At 57.4% G+C, this 18,455-nt stretch overlaps 1 protein-coding gene across 1 annotated transcript in view; it reads right to left on the bottom strand.

The window, feature by feature from the left end:
• Positions 1-18,455, bottom strand: part of NUP210 (nucleoporin 210) — a 91,383-nt gene that overhangs the window by 51,347 nt on the left and 21,581 nt on the right. The window contains exons 5-12 of the mRNA XM_086368954.1: positions 14,526-14,676; positions 11,833-11,965; positions 6,374-6,532; positions 5,752-5,820; positions 4,483-4,589; positions 3,426-3,566; positions 2,476-2,613; positions 1,366-1,521 (exon numbers count right to left, since the gene is read on the bottom strand). Of these exons, the coding sequence (XP_086225080.1) occupies positions 1,366-1,521; positions 2,476-2,613; positions 3,426-3,566; positions 4,483-4,589; positions 5,752-5,820; positions 6,374-6,532; positions 11,833-11,965; positions 14,526-14,676 (1,054 nt within the window). The remainder of the gene's footprint in view (positions 1-1,365; positions 1,522-2,475; positions 2,614-3,425; positions 3,567-4,482; positions 4,590-5,751; positions 5,821-6,373; positions 6,533-11,832; positions 11,966-14,525; positions 14,677-18,455) is intronic.

Here is an 18,455-nt window from a genome sequence, read left to right as displayed (position 1 = left end):
AGGCCCTGAGGCATGTACAGCTCAGCACGTCGGAGGGAGGTAAAGAAGAGGGGAGCGCAGATTTAGAGGCATCACCAGCGTCAACACCCAACAAAACTGCCCACACGCCAAGCTCTGTTCCAAGAGCCGGACGAGAGAACCCCATTCTCTCAGCCTCCTTGGCAACAAGGTCACCAGTGTCTCTGCCCAACAAGGAACCTGCTGTGGGGGTTGAGAGCCTGCCTGGCTGCAGCAGGGTCAGTCTGGGCCAGGCAGGCAGCCCCGGAAGCCAGACTCCGACCACTGCGCACACTGCTGGGCTGCAAGTGGGCTCTGGGCTCCGCGGGGGTGGGCGGGGCACGTTCACCGAGATGAATCAGCCTGCGGCCACAGATCATCCAAACACTTGGAAGAGATGCTACAGTTAAGTTGTCTTGGCTACAAACCTCCTTACATGAGAGTTAGGGCTTCCCAGGAGGTGCTAGTGCAGGAGACATAAGAGACACAGGTTTGATCACTGGGTCGGGAAGATTCCCCTGGAGGAAGGCATGGCAACCCACTGCAGTATTCTTGCCTGGAGAAACCCATGGACAGAGGAGTCTGGCTGGCTACAGTCCATGGGGTCACAAAGAGTTGGACACGATAGAAATGACTTAGCACGCTCATGAGAGTTAGATGGATCTTTAGGTAGGTGTGTGCGGATCGAAATAAAAACACGAGGACGACCTGTGCGTTAATGTCCCAAATAGCGTAGAAGGTTGGGGCTGGACACGCTACGTACAGAGCTTCCATTCTGGCCCTAAGTGGAGTCATAAAAGCAGCTGAGGTCAGGGTCAGGCGGTCAAGAAAGAGCCGGGGTCAGGAGGCCACCAGGCGGGCTGTCCAGGCGGTCATGCCCACCTTCAGCCGTCGCTTGGGACGTCACTTGGGACGGACGCCAGATGTAGGGTCCCTGTCGGGGGGACTCCTAACTTGGATCTGAACAGGAATCAGAGCAAAGGAGCAGGCCAGTCTTGGGTCTGGGGGCTTCCTCTCCCTATGAATTTACAGCCCAGCAGCCTTTCTGAAGCAAAGTCCTAGCTTTCGGGTCGGAGGGTGTTCTAGAACGACTCCTTTGAGTGTCTCGTGTTTCTGAATCCTCTGACCTCCCTTTGGGATCCTGGCGGTCCCACCCCTGCCCGGTGTGGGATGGGATGGCTGTCTCCCGGGTCTGTCCATGACCTCAGGGGCCAGTCTGGACCTGACCCCTGACCCCCCTCACCAGAATCCCAGCCAAGGTCAAGACTGATGACTAAAGGGTGCTTCTGAATTAAGCCAGAGGCTGGTTAAGATGGCGGCCCGATCACTCCCCAAGCCACCCTGCGGCCGCCCCGACCCAGGCCTCACCTTCATCTCGCCAAAATGCAGCGGGTTCTGCACGTCGTGTGCCTGGATCACACTGACCCCCGTGTCGCTGCCTGTGGTCATCACACCCTTGACAGTGACCGTGGCCACCACAGAGCTCGAGGAGGACCAGCTGAAGTTCCCGCTGCCGCCCTGGGCCTGGGGAGGGAAGGCATCATCGGGTCAGCCCGCCTGCCCTGCCCCTCCATCCCTCTCCCTCTCACACCCTCGCTCACACGCGTTGGCATCACGTCACCACGTGGAGACACAAGGCATCAGCCAACGTCCAGCTGGCACCGCGCCCACCCCTTGTTCTCCCCGCCTGTCTCCTTCTGGTCCTCGTATTCCACGGACCTCTGACTGACACACACGTGTATGCACACGTCCCTGAGAGTGGCCCCAGGACCCAGGGGCACCTCCTGAGCTCAGGCTGCAGTGGGAAGACCCCAGCCACAGGGTCGTGACGTCCCTGCCCCTCCTGCACAGACCCTGCCCGCTCCAGTCATCTGCCGTGAAGTCAAGGACAGCCCAGTGGCCTCCGCGTCAGGGGCCATCACCCCCGAACCCTAGAGGGGCCGGGAAGGTGACACAGCTGCGGGAAGGGACAGCGGGTCCCAGGCACACAAGGACACTGTCCACACTGCCGGGAGACAGCGGGATGGACGGAGCGCGGCCCCCATGAGCCCCAGCCCGAAGGGCCCTGGGCCCTGCCACTGACGCTGGGGGGACTTGTGAACTTCAGAGACCAAGAACACCAGATGTGCGGCAGAGTTGGAGACGTCTCCCCCGCCAATTCCAAGGTTTTCTCTCAAGATATTTACACTGCTCCCAGAAAGCAATTATTTTTACAAAAAATAAAAACCACATGTGAAAGTTAAATGCATGCTTAGGACTTTCTTCATCGTGTTTTCTTTTCTATTTTTCAAGGTTTTTTCCTAATTACCAAAATACCCTGCTGTGATAGAAAACCTTGGAAGATACAGAAAGCATAAAGACTTTGATTTCAAATTCTTTCAACCAACAGAAGATAATTTAACAGAAACAGAATGGAGTTAGAGCCCCAACACATGGAAACACCCAAAGAAAGTCACCCAGATGGGGTCTCCAAGTTACCTTTATCGTGTACTGATAGGCGCCTGCCTTTGGTTGCCATGGAAACGTCAAGATGCTCGGATGAAGGGTGATGGGGCTGTGGATTTCCACCTCCTGCTGGTTCCACACAGGCACCCGTAATGTGTGGACCCCTCCATCCTGCAAGGGGGCGAGGGAGCCACACGCCAGCATGACAACCAGACCCCGTCCCCTCAGACTGTGGGGGAGTGGGAAGGAAGATGCCGGGTACCCTGCAGCCTTCTTCGTCTCCATGGAGACGGCTTTCGGTGGCTCTTCAACAGCCACTCGAGTCAGCACTGCTTGGCTGCATCCTCATGGCACATCCCATGGGCAGGCTGGTCGTGGTTATCCCCACTTTAAGGATGGGGAAACCGAGGCATGGGACATGAAAGCCACTTGCCAGAGCCTCCAAAGGAGAACCGGCCGCTTCGGTAGGAATCTCTGCCTGGTCCCCAGGCCACAGCGGCCTCCACTAGGCCCAGGAGAGGTGTAGTCGGGAGATGAGAGTCCCGGCACCAAGCTTCCAATCAGTGGAATCTGCTCCCACTGAAACCGACTGGCCTTTCAAAAACGGGTGAGAATTTTAAAACTCTGAAGGACCCCAAACAGCCAAAGAAACACTCGTGGGTCCCAGTCAGCGCACAGCTGGACACACGGGCCCCAACAAGCGTTTCTGAACCCAGTCCTAGAGGCGAGGGCTTGCTTTTTCAGGAGTCAGCAAGGCTCAGATGAAGGGGGCTCTGGTCCACGACAAGGACAGAGGACAGGGGATAGGAAAAAGCCAAAGCCCCTACGCCTGATGCCACCGGGAGCCTAGAGTAGGAAGGACCCCCACGGCACCCGTGACAGTACTGAATCTTGGGACCCCGACTCCTCCGGCTCATGTCCACCCTGGGTTGGCATTTCTGCCTGCAGAGGGCCCGGGGTGGCCCAGGGAGGTGCCAACTTGCCTGGTCCACCACAGAGGTGAGGGCCGCCTCGATGACCGTCTGGCCCCGCTTTGTCGCCCTGACATGATGGTACGACCCATTCTGGGAAGAAGCCAGCACCTCAAAGAACTCCACAGGTAGCACAGTTTCGATGCGGATGTTCTGGAAGGCAACACAGGATGGTGAGAGGAGATTCAGGGACAACTCAGGGAAGTCAGGACGCGGGAAAGAAGCCACGTGGCCCCCAAAGAGCAGTCGGGCCAGACTGATGAGCCACACGAAGCCCGGGATCTGAGCTCTGAGCCCCGAGCCTCAGCCCCTCCGTACATGACCCAGTGAGCCGGTGCTCAGGAGCACAGAGCCACAGTGGCTCTCAGACCCCGTGGTCCCAACAAGGAAACCACCAAATATAAAGAACAACAACGGAATCCCTTAGAGGTAACATCCCCCCAAGACGGTGATGGAGTGAGTCTAGTAACACAAGGAAGGTGGTGGCTTCTGCCAAGTAGGCCAAAGGGAAACCTCAGGGCCCACAAGGAAGGTCTGGATATTCTCAGGATCCTGGGAATTGCTCACAAAGGAACGAATGCGACCAAGACGCCTCTCCGTCTGCCTGTTTGTGTGAAGCTCTTTCCAGAACCAGGAAGCTACTGAGCTTGGTCTTAGTCGAGGGGCCTTTGGACAGTTCACAGGCATTTCTGGCCCTGAGCCGCTGTAGGGCTGGGAAGGATAGATTCTCAGTGGTGAGGTCCCTGGGCTAACAAGGAGGGAGCAGGAGGGCAGATGGTAGACGCCACACCCGCCACCATCACCGCCTCTGTGACCCTGCTGCTGCGGCCTCTTCTCCCTGCTCCAACCCTGATGGGAGTGCGGCCTTAGGATGCAGACTCACAGGCTCACAGGGCCCTGAGATGCCCGAGGTGCCCATGACAGGGTTTCCTAGGGATCCAGCAGTACTGTAAGAAGCCCCCCAGCTCAGCCCGCCTGCTAGGGGGCCCTATGACTTGAGGCGGCTCTTCAGGCACCTTCTCCAGGAGATGTACCCCTGCACCCCCAACCAGGCCCAAAGGGGACTCACATCCGACAGGTAGACCTTGTTGCCAGACTTGTCAAGCACTTCAACGGTGATTTCGTACAAACGGCCAGTCTCGAGCACCCACCTGCCACCAGGGTGGACTGTGAACCCTACGGAAGAGGCAGGTGCACAGAGTCTCAGCACTGGAGTCACAGGGGCCTGCAGCTCAGGAGGAGGGCAAACCAGGCCCCGTGAGCACCGGGGCCACAGCCGCTCCGCTGCACGCCTCCCGGGGAGGGACCAGTGCCCGTGATTGGCAGATCTAATGCCCGCAGCAGCCCTGAGCCCTCAGAACCCGAGCTGACCTCAGATGCCCCTGGACCAAACCTGAACATTCGCTCCTGGTGGCTCCAGGGCCCACTCAAACTTGACCTTATCCATGGTGGGCCCAGCTCTGACCCACAGTAGGTCTGCACTCTGAGTCCACAGTAGGTCTGCACTCAGTGCACAGTAGGTCTACACTCTGATTTCACAGTGAGTCTGCACTCTGAATACACAGTAGGTTTACACTCTGAGTACACACTGAGTCTGCACACTGAATCCACAGTAGAGCCACACTCTGAGTGCACATTAGGGCTATACTCTGGGTGCACAGTAGGTCTGCACTCTGAATCCACAGTAGGTCTACACTGAGTGCACAGTAGGTGTACACTCTGATTTCACAGTGAGTCTGCACTCTGAATACACAGTAGGTTTACACTTTAATTGCACAGTGAGTCTGCACTCTGAATCCACAGTGTGCACTCAGAGTGCACAGTAGGTCTACACTCTGGGTGCACAGTAGGTCTGCACTCTGAATCCACAGTAGGTCTGCACCCTGAATCCACTGTAGGTCTACACTCTGAGCACTGCCCTTGGGCAGCCCCTGGGCCCTGGCTATGCTCCTCTGGGTCTTCTGTGGCTGGGAATTCCTCCCCTCCTCTCTAGGCCTCCAGCCTTCCCCTCTTTCCCTCCAAGACATCTCGCCAGCGTCCGCAGCCATGGTGCGGTCTGTGCAGAGCCCAGGTATAAAGCCAGGAGACAGAGGCCTGCCCACTTTACTCTGTCCTGCTTCTCTCCCTGAAGAGCTGGCTACCTGCTGGAATTTGGCCCAGCCTCCCTCCGCTTGTCCTGTACACAGACGGGGGAAGGACGGGGGTCAGGGTGGAAGCTGATGTCCCAGGCCTCCCAGCTGGCAGATCTGGCCAAAGTGAGGCCATTTTCTGGGGGGCTATTGCTTTTATCTGACTCTACCTCCTGTAATCCCAGACAACCCAGGACGTGCATACTCACCGAGGTACCCAGGCTCCACCACGTAGATTGTGCTGTTGGGTAACCGGGAAGCTCCCTGCATGCGGATGCCTGGATTTTGAGTTAAGGAGCACTGAACAGGCCGGCAGGCTTCAGTTTGGCTCCTGCGGCTCCGTCATTGTCAACATCACACAGGCAGAAGCAAGGATGGAAGGCCCCCCGACCGAGGCCTGCAGAACACAGGTCTTTTCCAGGATCGGCGGCCACAGGGCACTTCCTCCACTCAAAAGGGGGCCTCTACAGGGACCCTGGAGACCGCCTGGGGCACGTGAACCAGTCCGGGACGCGTGACAGCCCACACGCTGGTGGGGACAGCCTAGACCAGGCCCCTAGGATGAGACCAGAGAACGTTCCAGAGGCGGGGAGGGGGGCTCAGCCCCAGCCACCGCCTCCACCTCGGCGCCTCTCCAAGGAGCCCTGCACGGAGGTGAGCCGTTCTGCTCAGACACGGTGCTATTTTGGTCCTTTCTGATTTTCAGACCTTGAGGGGAAACAGGGCTATTTTTAGCCTCGCCAAGGTTTCAGGGAGAAAAGTGGCTTGACTTCCAAACAGCACGTCTGTGCAAGACACACAGGTGCGGAGCGCCATCCGGGAAAAGGATACTCCTGTGGCCGAGGACCAGGCTACTTTGTCCCAGCTGCACAGCGGTGACCGTCGACGTGTCCTGGGCCAGGACCGCCACAGGCCGGCCCGGGTCTCCCTGTGGGTCCCAGACGTTGTTCAGAAGCTGCAGCTCGTACTGATCGGAGGGCATCGAGAGTTCTGGCCACCCAGAAACAGGGATGAGCAAAGCGGGCGGAGAGAGCCAAGACAGGAAACGGTAAAAGTCAACATCATTCTCCCCCACCCCCACCCCCACCCCCGCAATCCCTGGACCCTGCGGTCAGTACAGCTGCTTGATTTTTTTTTTTTTTGCCTAATTTTTTTCAACACTTTCCATTTTAATAGTATTCTGCATGCCTGTGGACAAAGCTGACACTCTCCATGAATCTTCAGCGGCAATCAGTTTTCTATGGATGCCATGAGCAGCTTTTTTTTTCTTTTTTTAAATTAAGCACAGCCTCTGACTCAAACTGCCAGCGTCTGGCAGGATACCAACATCAGAGCCTTTTCTGCTTGTCAGGGAAGTAAGTGACGCTGCTTCTGCACTGAGGGGCCCAGGGCAGGGCTCAGTGGACCTGGCCATCTTCCGGAGGTCTGCAAAGAGATGCTTGTCTGTGGTGCCCCATTGGGTTTCAAGAGATGGGTCTATAATTTGTAAAGAATTCTCTCTCTTGCTGTCCTGACCATCCATTGGTGTTCTTCTCTGTGTCCCGTTGTGGAAGAGAACTCACCCAATCTGGGCCAGGATGGAAAACAGTTTCCCTGGGAAATAATGGGTCCTACAAACCCATAACCTCGGGGTCTAACCTTCACGTGCACCTCACCCTTTTCATCCCACGACGCCCCTGAAACCCTCACGTGAGCACTGGGGGACCTGCAGAAATCAAGACTGGAAGCTTGCTAGGGGCCCCTCAGTGGCGGGCAGCAGACCCGGGAGGCAGACCACAGGGAGCAGGACCCCGCGACACGCCCTCTCCCCCGTCTGGAGGACTTCCTATCAGATAGCCCACTCCCCGAGCCTGTGTGTGAGGCCGCGCTCCAGCCCTCCAGAGAGGGACCACAGTCGGCTTCCCTGCTCACCACCGCGTCCCAGGCGGGGGCTGCCCCAGGAGGCGCCCAGGACAAGGATCCGAGAGGCGTTTCAACCAGAACAACCTTCAGAACTCCCAGGAATTCTGAAGGGGGCGGGGGTGGGCAACGTGCCCGTCTCCTGCCCTGGGGTACCAGCTGTGTGTTCCAATAAGTCCCCAGGAATCTGCCCTGGAGCAGAGTGTTCTCAAAGCGTGTTCCCTGGACCATCAGCATCACCTGGGAAGCTGCAAATAATTGGCCCCATCCCAGGCCTACTGAACCAAACTCAGGGAGCAGGGAGGAGTGGGGGGCCAGGCAGGGAGGAGACTGCAGGGGAGGGACCAGCACAGGCCTGGCAGGGGATTCTGACAGGCCTGGAACAGAGAAGCCCTTCCGGTCCACACGGCCCACTTCCGGTCCACACGGCCCACTTCCGGCCCACACGGCCCACTTCCGGCCCACACGGCCCACTTCCGGTCCACACGGCCCAGCGGTGGCCGAGAGGCTTGCAAACGACACACCCAGGGATCAGACCACAGCCGCCGTGCGTGGAGGGCTGCTGCTGCTGTTCAGTCACTCAGTCGTGTCCGACTCTTCTGCGACCCCATACACTATAGCCTGCCAGACCCCTCTACCCATGGGCTTCCCCAGGCAAGAATACTGGAGTGGGGTGTCATTTCCTCCTTCAGGGGATCTTCCCGATCCAGGGATCAAACCCATGTCACCCGCATCAAGCAGGCAGATTCTTTACCACTGAGCCACCAGGGAAGCCCCGCATCGAGGAAGCATCATAACAAAAGAATAAGGCAACGCTGCTCCCTGAGCAGCATCACTTGGGGCTACTTTAGAAGAACCAGTGTCCTCCCTTGTTTAAGGTTCTCCAAACGAAAAAGGCCCTTTTTGGGAAATAAATAAACTGGCTCTGGAAGGATCTTGCACAACAAGATGTAACCCTATTTACAAAGCCCTAAGACAACGAAAATAAGGGGCTTGCCTGGTGACCCTCTTCAGCACCTCCTCTACCACAGGACCTTGCTACTCGTCAGAGCTCCTGAGCAGGGAAGGCTTTGCGGACGTGAAAGGTGCCTGTCCGTCCACAGGCGGAGGAGGTGGCTCCTGGGCCCCAGCCCAGCCCAGCTACCACTGCCGAGGGCATGAGGCCAGCCCCAAGGGTGCCGTTCCATGGCCAGGAGGGCAGCCGGGCTCTGACCCCCCTCAACCCTGGCTGATCCTCCAGACGTGCTTCTGATCGCCGGAACCTCCACCCCCACCCCGTGTAGGCTGCAGGGATGACCACGGAGCTCCTGGGGAGGTGGGTCTGAGCCCAGGACGAGGAGAAGCACAGGGCCCTGCCTCTGAGCCCAGCCCTGCAGGCAGCCCAGTGTACACTCGCTCTGGGCAGCCACAGCTCAGGGTGCACTGGGTCCTTTAATAGCTGCGTCTTGGACTCAGGAACCCCTGCTCCACGCCCATCAATCTTTCAACCTCAGCCCAATTTACCCCAGGAATTTCCAGCAGTGCTGTCACCGAGGTCTCCTCAGACACCCCGTTCCTCAGCCAGCACGTCCTCCCCACGTCTTGTTCTCACGATTGGTTACTGCGCCAGGCGAGCCTGCAACACCAGCATCACGCACGGAGGACCAAGCAGGGCCGCACAGACACCCCTCTTCCGGGCCCCTCGCCCCCTTCACCTGCCGCACTGCAGGCCGTCACTGGAGCCCCAGGTGAGTGGGCCCTGGGCTGCCCCCCAACCACTGCAGTCCCCCCAACAGTGCCCACAGACAGAGCAGGGGCTCCATAAACAAATGGGCTCATGAGAAAGCAAGCCGCCACTCAGCAGAGAAGGGAACGGCCACCCACTCCAGGATTCTCACCTGGAGAGCCCCAGGGATACAGCGTGAGGTCGCAAAGAGTCAGACGTGACTGAGCGACTAACACCCTCGCTTACACTGTCACTTAACGGAAGGCAGGCGGACGTCAGGAAATGAAAATAAGAAAGAAAAGGAGGAACATTACATTTTGAAGGAAGAAAGACTGAGAGAAAACCTGAAGAACAGATTTGGGGTAACTGCCCTCTGGGTGTCATTCTCTGAGCCTTCTGCGGGACACCATACAAGACTGGGGCTCGCCAAAATCCAGGTCCCCTGTCATGACGCTGTCCCCAACTTCCCTGTCTGGCAGCCCGTTAAAAATGACAGCAATGTGAATTCTATGTCAATTAAAAACAACCCATCCAAAAACAAAAAAATGGACAATGCGTTTCCACCCAGATGTCTTGTTCACAGTGGCCCGGTGCTGGCTCCTCCCCGTCTGTTCTCCCCTAGCATCTGTCTGGAAGGCACGCCAGCCCGGGCGCCCGGTGCCATCAGTCATGCAGGTGTGTTTATTTTTAGAGGCATTTTCCATCTCATTACCCTACAGATGCAAGGAAGGCAGCTTAACTACTTCCTCTCTGGGGCTCACTTTCCCGAGTTCCATTCTTTGATTGCTACCGGAGGTCAGTGACCAAGCCCCAAAGTCCTCTGGGTGTCTTGGGATGCGCTGTCCGTCAGACACTGAAGGGTAAGCTGTGAAGTCCACTTTATTAAATCTCCCCCAACCTCCCTGGTGGGGGCACGCCTCTCCACCCTCATCCACCCTGCGAAGAGGCCGCCCGCCCTGCCCCGGGAGGACAGAGAGCCGTCGTCGTGCGCCCCCAGGGCCGGGATGCCCCGAGCCTGCCGGCGTGGTATTACAGGCGAGGGCCTGGCAGCCCTGTGACTATCGCGTGTCTGTGCCTCGGCTTCCTCATCCGTACAACAGGGTAGTATTGAAGCCCCGTCACAGCGCTGTTGGGTCATAACGTGACGAGCAGGGCACCGAGGAAACGCCCACCACGGTCAGACGTCTCCAGACCGCCCCCGTCCGGTCACAAGCTGCTTCTCAACAGCACGCAGGGGAGGAGGCATTGTCAGGAAGCCCCCCAGTGCCCTCTGGCCTTTCAACCTGTTCCCACCGCGGTCCCCCTGAGCACTCATGGGCAGGATCCCGAGAACTCCACCCCTGAGCCATCTCCCCTTCAAGAGTCTCCGAAGGCCACACCTGGGTCCTAAATCTGGGGAGCACGCCAGCCTCGGGCCAGGACCCCGCCCAGCTTTGTACACACCCCGCCTCCACACTGACACACGCAGAAGAGCCAGACACTGAGCGCCCAGTGCTCGGGGATGCTCAGGACCCCCAGTCTCCTGCCCTTCAGCAGGGCACCCTGAGTGGGAGGGAGCTGGACCCAGAGGCCTCCCCAGGCCTGCAGCGCCGGCCACACGGTAATGACGGATGACCCACCACCCTGATCTGCAGACCCAGCTGCGGAACAGGCCCAGGCTGCTCCGACGCTGGAGCGCTACACGCTTCTTAACTGCTGCCCTGCCTCACAGGCAGGAAGCCAGCAACTGGGGGAGGCGCTGCCCGGACACGCCTCGCAGCCCGCAGGCCTTGAATGGGACACTCTCGTCCCCACGAGCCTGGACGCCCTGGGCTGATCATGAAACATGTATAAACTAAACAAAATGATGATGGTGGTGATGATAATTCTTAGCAGGCTTGGTGATGCATTAGGAACACTCACCACTAAGAACACATCACAAGTACACAGCGCTTTAGAGTTTCCGAAACAAATCCACAATAATTCACCCATCGTGCCCTCAACACAGGCAGAAAGGCCCTGAGGGCTCCAGCAGAGACACTGAGCCCTAAAGCGGGGCAGTGCCTCGTCCAGGCCGCCCAGAAGTCAGTGCCAGGCCAGGAACAAAACCCGGTCCAGCGAAAGCTCGTGGCTTCTGACATTTTTCAAACAAAGGGATATAAGCCCCCAAGGACTGAAAGCAGGATCTCAAGGAGATGTTTGTTCAGCTCTGCTCACAGAGGTACTATTTTAATAGCCAAGAGGCAGAAGAAACCAAGTGCCCATCAAGCATGAATGTCCAAAATGTGGTCTATATAGACAGTAGACCAGTACTCAGCCTGAGAAGGAGGGACATTGCGACGCCTGCCACAATCCAGACAGACCGTGAGGATGCTCTGCTCGGTGAGATAAGCCGGCCACAGAAGGACAGACACTACACGACTCTACTTACATGAGGTCCCAAGAGCAGTCGGGTTCATGGAAACGGAAAGCTCGAGGGTGCTTGTCAGGGGCTGGAGAAGGGGGCTGGGGAGTTAGTGCTTAACAGGCTCAGGGGAAGACAAGGAAGTTCTGGAGATGACGGTGGCGATGGCTGTACAACAATCTCTCGATAAATGTAATCATCGTCACTAAAATGCACACTTAAAAAGTAGCTAAAACAGCAACGTCATGCCTATTTCACCGCGATAACACGGCCGCCTGAGCGCGGCGCTGAGCGGGGACCCACCTGTGATTTTCCCTTGCCTGATCTTCTGCACCCTGTAGCGGATAGACGTCCCCACCAAGAGGTAGACGTCATAAGCCGGGTTCAGAAGGATGTTCTCCAAGATCAGCAGCCTGACCTCCGCGGGGTGGACGTTCTAGTGTGAGGAAGAGACAGAAGGGGAGGTGAGCCCAAGTGGGGGTCGGTGTGGGCGAGAGACAGAACCTCTAGGGCTTTTCAGTCTGTTCACTGAAGGCAGCTGAGGCTGAGAAACCCAGGCATCACCTTGGGACGCCCCAAGCCCCAGGGGGCCCTGTGGGAGCGGGGGAGGCGATCAGAGGTCATTGCCAAAATACCCCTAGCACAGCACTTTAGAGGGCGTAGCCTTCAGGTCAGTTTTAAATAGTAAGAAGCACAGAGAAGAACGAGGAGCCAGGAGCGATGGCCATGGAGACAGAGGCGCCAGGGGCCCCGGGGCTCCACAAAGAGCCCCAAAGGCCGGGGAGGTGGGGAGCCCGCTCACACACCCGAGGAGGAACAGCCATGTTCTGACAAGCGCCCCCTGTTCAGGCCACCCCCCACCAGCCTGCCTCTCATCCCCACCCAGACTCCCTCCTCAGGGAGCATCATGACAGACTCTGAAGTCGGGGCAGACCACCTGCATGGAGTCCGGGGCACCCCCGGGTGATCAGACTCTATGGGGCCTGCACCTTCCGCTGTCTTGGAGCTGCTCGTCACCCTGCAAGTTGGGGAAAATGGAGGGCAGAGCAAGGGATCCTTGTCCACAGAAATGCAGACATGTGTTCCCTGGAGGACAAGCAGTGGTCATCCCTGGACGCAGGCCAGTTCTGCGTCTGTCTGTAGATCTCTTTGGGTTTTCTACTGAACCAGCTCTGACATGTTACATGCATCCTCGCTTAAGAGGAAGTCAAGGTTCCTGTTGAGGTTCCTGCATCATTCCCGGTGAGGATGTAGGAAGACCCTGCGCCCACCCCCTCCCACGGACACACTGCATCTACAGCTACATATGCAACAATTTCCTCTTAAAAAAAACCCTAAAAACTGGCAAAGCAACCGCTTCACACAGGACAAATATCAGGGAAATCACATCAAAGCGACTAGGATCCCGGGACAATCTCATCATAAACCTCACCGCTCGTAGAGACCACATTCACAGGGAACCCAAACCCGAGGCTTCTCCCTGAGGAGGGAAGGGTTCGTATCTCACATCAGGCTCCCCACCTTTTAAGACCAGCGCCTGAGAGATGAGCCTCCAAAACATGTGGTCTTAAAGACCTGAGTCGGGGGCTTCCCTGGTGGCTCAGTGGTAAGGAATCTGCCAGAATCTGCAGGAGACACGGGTTGGATCCCTGATCTGGGACTACCCCACACGCCATGGAGCCACCAAGCCCGGGCACCACAGCCACTGAGCCTGTGCTCTAGAGCCGGGGAGTGGCAGCTCCTGAAGCTCACACACCTCCAGCCCGTGCTCTGCAGAGAGAGAAGCCACCTCAGTGAGAAGCCTGCGCACTGCAAGCAGGCACTAGCCCCCGATCTCTGCAACTAGAGAAAAGCCCACACAGCAGTGAGACCAGCACAGCCAAAAATCAATACATGCAGTTATGGAAAAAAAAAAGACCAGAAGGGCTGTGGGAACTGGCAGACGTCCCTGAAGGGCCCGGCTGTGCGGAAACCTACTGCCCCGGGCCCAGAGCAGGCACAGCCCGGGGAAAGTGCTCAGGGAATTCCCTGGTGGTCCAGTGGTTAGGTCTCAGCACTTTGGCTGTCGAGGGCATGGGTTCGATCCCTGGTTAGGGAGCTAAGATCCCACAAGCCGTGTGGTGGGACCAAAATATCAGAAAGGAAGGAAGAAAAGAAGAAGCAAGGAAGAAAGAAGATGCTCAGATGTGACGTGACAGAGACTCATCGCCCACTGGACTCATTCCCGCCAGCGGACCCTCGCTTGGCCATGCCCAGGAGCTCAGACCTGCCCCTCGGTGGCCCAGTTCTCATATCTCCACCCGGCTTTGTAGCTACCACCCAGGAAACACGCCAGATCACCGCACGTTGGGGGCTGAGGTGGGGGTGCTGCGCTCCTGGGTCCCACGGGACTGTTACAATTGGAGAGACCATTCCTGGCAGGACCCCAGCCCAGGGCATGCACAGACAGCAGAGCGACATGCCCAGCCTTCCTGGGAAAGTGGCCGGTCGGCCTGCCCAGAGGGGCCCCCAGAGAGCTCTCGGGGTGGGGGGCGGCACCGCCACACCCCAGCCTCAGTCGAGCCCACCTGACTCTTACAGAAAGCGGGGAGCACCCACCTCTGGGCCCCTGACTTTGGCAGCTGCTGCCGGACAACACGTCTCCACGCCCAGCTCTGGTGCCCAGACACGGGCTCTCGGGTTCCACGGGACCGGAATCAGCCAAGAAATTTCTTAACCAGCTACCACCCCCAGCGCTCAGCAGGAGGCAGCACACCCCGGAAGCTGACCTTTCTGGAAAGCAGCCAGCGGTTGGGGCTCAAGGCCGGGGCACAGGGTGAAATGGAGGGACCGCCTTGGGGGTGCAGCGATGCCGGCGCCGGCTCCCCGGCCACCTGGTCCCAAGCACGGCTCACAGCAGACCCTGGTCCCCGCACGGCATCTCCTCTCCAGTAGTGGACACGCCAGGGGCCCGTGCGTCCAGATGCCGCCCCGGAGCCAGGGCCACCCAAGCCCACCTTGTACACGGTCTCCTGGATGCGCGCCTTGAGCTTGGAGCTGCCGGTCTTCAGCCCAGACACCAGGATGGTGTCGCCCTGCTTGGCCGCCTTCTCCATCTCTGAGATGTACGAGGGGGGGATGTAGGTGGACTCCAGGAATGTCAGGATGCTGGAAAAGGAGCGTGTGCTCAGCTATGACATGTGGAACCAGGAACCTCACACATTTCCTCTAAATGCCTCCTCTAAGTGCCTCCTCCACGTGCTGCCAGGCGCCACAGAAATGACCCAATGGGTGTTGCCTAGAAAACCGTTCCCAGAATGTCGTGCCTCAGAACTTCCAGCGTCCCCGGAAACACCTGGGCTCTCAGTCCCTGGCCTGGCCCTTGGTCTGCACCTGGGAACCTGCATTTTATAAACATCCAGCTGTGATTATGATCAAAGGCAGCACTGAAATTTGAGGACTGCCCACTTAGCTGAGGGCTTCCCTGGTGGCTCACACGGTAAAGAATCTGTCCGAAATGCAGGAGACTTGGGTTTGATCCCTGTGTTGGGAAGATCCCCTTGAGGAGGGCATAGCAACCCCACTCCCGTATTCTTGCCTGGAGAATCCCATGGACAGAGGAGCCTGGCAACCTACAGTCCACGGAGTTGCAAAGAGTTAGACACGACTGAGCGACTTTCACTCACTCAGTCAACTTTATGAAAAGCTTTGGTCTCACGGACGTGAAAGGTGAGCCCCGGGACCAGAGGCCCAGCCTGGGCTCCCCACTAGTCCCCGTCTCCTCTCCCCGGCCAGCTCCTGCGTCTGGGAAACAGTTCAGCAATGACCCCTCAAGTGTCAGGAACAAGGGATCACGTTGCATCCTACCCTGGCCCTATGATTAGGCTGTGGGAAGAAGGGAGGGAGAATTTGGGATGGAGTGGGACGCCAGAGCGCAGGCTGGTGAGCGGGGCCAGCCTGAGTCTTTCCTGACAGCCTGAGATCTATAAATAACCCCCCATCCCGCCCAAACGGGAGCAGTCAGACACATTCATTCTCCCCAAGGTCTGCCAAGTGCTGCGGTGATTCATTTCCTCGTCGTTTCACGAGGTACTACGTGCTGAAATTCTTTTTCTTGCATACAGAAGAGCTTTGGTTCTTTTTTTATTTATCATTTTTTATTTTTCAGAGGGTAATTACTTAACAATATTGTGATGGTTTTCACCATACATCCACATGAATCAGCCATAGGTATACATACGCCCCCTCCCCACCCCACCCCTCTAGGCTGTCACAGAGCACCACGTCTGGGTTCCCTGCATCTGACGTCATGACTGCCACTGGCTATCTACTTTACGTATGGTAATGTACATGCTAAGTCACTTCAGTAGTGTCCTTTTTGTGACTCTGCGACTCTATGGACTGTAGCCCACCAGGCGCCTCTATCCATGGGATTCTGCAGACAAGAATACTGGAGGGGGTTGTCCTCTCCTCCTCCAGGGCATCTTCCCCACCCAGGGATCGAACCCGCGTCTCTGACATCTCCTGCACTGGCAGGCGGGTTCTTTGCCTCTAGCGCCACCTGGGAAGCCAAAGAATGCTGGAGGGGTTGCCACGTCCTTCTGCAGGGGATCTTCCCGACCCAGGGGCGGAATCCGGGGCTCCTGCATCGCAGGCAGACTCTTTACAGCCTGAGCCACCAGCTGCGTCTGCGTATGTGTCAGTGCTCTTCTCTCACCGTCCCGCCCTCCTCTTCTCCCCGTGCCCACAAGTCTGTTGTTCGTGTTTGTCTCCTTTCTGTCCTGCATGTAGGATCATCAGTAGCATCTTTCTAGATTCTACGTACGTGTGTTCATAGACGATATTCGTCTTTCTCTTCCTGACTCACTTCACTCTGTATAATAGGCTCTAGGTTCATCCACCTCATTAGAACTGACTCAAATGCGTCCCTTTCCACAGCTGAGTAATATTCCCTTGTGTGTATGTACCACAACTTCCTTATCCATGCCTCTGGCGATGGACATCTAGCTTGCTTCTATGTCCTACTTATTGTAAATAATCGCATGCTGAATTGAATAAAAGTCCAGGACACTCTGGTTCCAACTCTCAGCACTCCTGGACTGGGGTCAGCACTCAGCTCACATCCAGTGCTGTCAGGGGCCGCTGTCAGGGCAGGAAACAGAGCTGGTGGAGGGGGGCAGGCAGCCAGCAAATCCTGAACACCTAGTGTGTGCTAGGCCTGGTGACAGGCTCTCATCCCATCAACGTGCTCCCCACGTGGCACCCCTGGAGGCGGGCATGGTGACGCCTCCATCCGCTGGAGGAGGAAGGTGGTGCTCAGGTGGTCACAGTCCTTGAGGATGGCCACAGGCAGGACACGGCAAGGCCAGGACTGGGCACCGGGTCTCTCTGACCTAACACCTGCACCCTGGGCTTACAAGACAGAGGGAGTTCCAGAGCTCATCATTCAGGAGATGGAGGCTGACGGCCCAGCCCCCAAAGAGCTCTGAGCCAGGAGGGCAACTGGCTTACACGGTGTCAGGGTGTGAGGGTGTCTGCTGTGGAAATGGCCGTGAGCTGAGCCCCAGTGCTTCCTGGAGCCCTGAGCTGGACTTTTGAAAGTGTAAATAAGAGGTCAGACTCATAACTCCCCATAAAAAAAGTTATTAATTGCAAGGGGGTAGAACCTGGCAGACACCACCCTCCCCGAGGGATGGCAGAAAACAAAGTCAGTGCTGCATTATGATAAGATGCAGTGAGAATGTGGAATCTCGCCCCTGGTGATGTTCCTGCAAAGATGCAGAGCTCTGGGTCTAATCAGAGGGAACGTCAGATAAACGTGGAGTGGGGGAAGTTCTACAAAACATCTAGACTGCCATCTTCACGAGTCCCACCTCCCAGGAGTCAAGGAAGGACCAGGAAACTGGACCAAGTCCCCAGGCTGACGGAGACGAGGAGAGACAGGACGGCTTGAGGCAGGGGGCCCTGGGCTGCGTGTTTTGCTACAAGCGGGATAAACTGGCAAAACTCGAATGAGGTCAGGCATCAGTGTTAACGCCCCAACCGTGATGACTGTCTCGTCCATACGCAGGAAAACGTCCCAAGAGGTGGAAAACGCACGCTGGAATAATCGGGGTCACAGCCCCCGGGCTGGCTGCTTGCTCTCAAATGGTTTGGGGAATCCACTTCCTGTACCGACTTGCAACTTTTCTGCAGGCTGAAAATCGCTGCAAATCTTTAAAAAGTAAGTCTTCCTCCCTCCAAACTGTATTTAATACAGCACAACGCAATGCAGCATTTTGTTGTTGTTGTTTAATCACTCAGCCGTGTCCAGCTCTTTGTGACCCCACGGACTGCATCACACCAGGCTCCTCTCTCCAAGGACTCTTCAGGCAAGAATACTGGAGTGGGTTGCCATTTCCTCCTCCAGGGGATCTTCCTGACCCAGGGATTGAACCCGTGTCTATGCGTCTCCTGCACTGGCAGGCGCGTTCTTTACCACTGAGCCAGCTCCTATCAGGGGATATTAGCCCAGACTCCGGGAGCGCATGAGTGCCGGCCAGCAGAACCTTCCGCTGAGCCACCTCCTATCAGGCGATATTAGCCCAGACTCCGGGAGCGCACGAGTGCCGGCCAGCAGAACCTTCCGCTGATGGAAACGCCTTGTCCGCCCTGTCCAGTGCGGGCAACACCGGCCACACAGCTAACGAGCACCTGGTGGGGTCAGTGCATCGGGGACCGGAACCCCCCGTCTTCCCTGGTGTAAGTGTGAACGGCCAGGGTGGGGCCAGTGGCCGCCACGTGGCACGGTGAGGATTCCCACAGACCAGAGCAGTTCAAGTCCAGCTCCACCCCTTACCAATCCGAGGTGAGCAGACAGAGGAACATAAGCCACACGGCTGTTGGGAGGACCGGCCAAGTCAAGATGGGGAGCAAGTCCATCTCACAAGGCGTCCGTCTGTCTGCAG

The sequence above is a fragment of the Bos grunniens genome, chromosome 22, assembly GCF_055505025.1.
Source record: "Bos grunniens cultivar Pamir isolate PY7600 chromosome 22, Bosgru_T2T1.0, whole genome shotgun sequence".
NCBI classification, from domain to species: domain Eukaryota; kingdom Metazoa; phylum Chordata; class Mammalia; order Artiodactyla; family Bovidae; genus Bos; species Bos grunniens.
The sequence above is the reverse complement of the archived record's forward strand: the minus strand, read 5'-3'. Positions and strand labels throughout refer to the sequence as shown.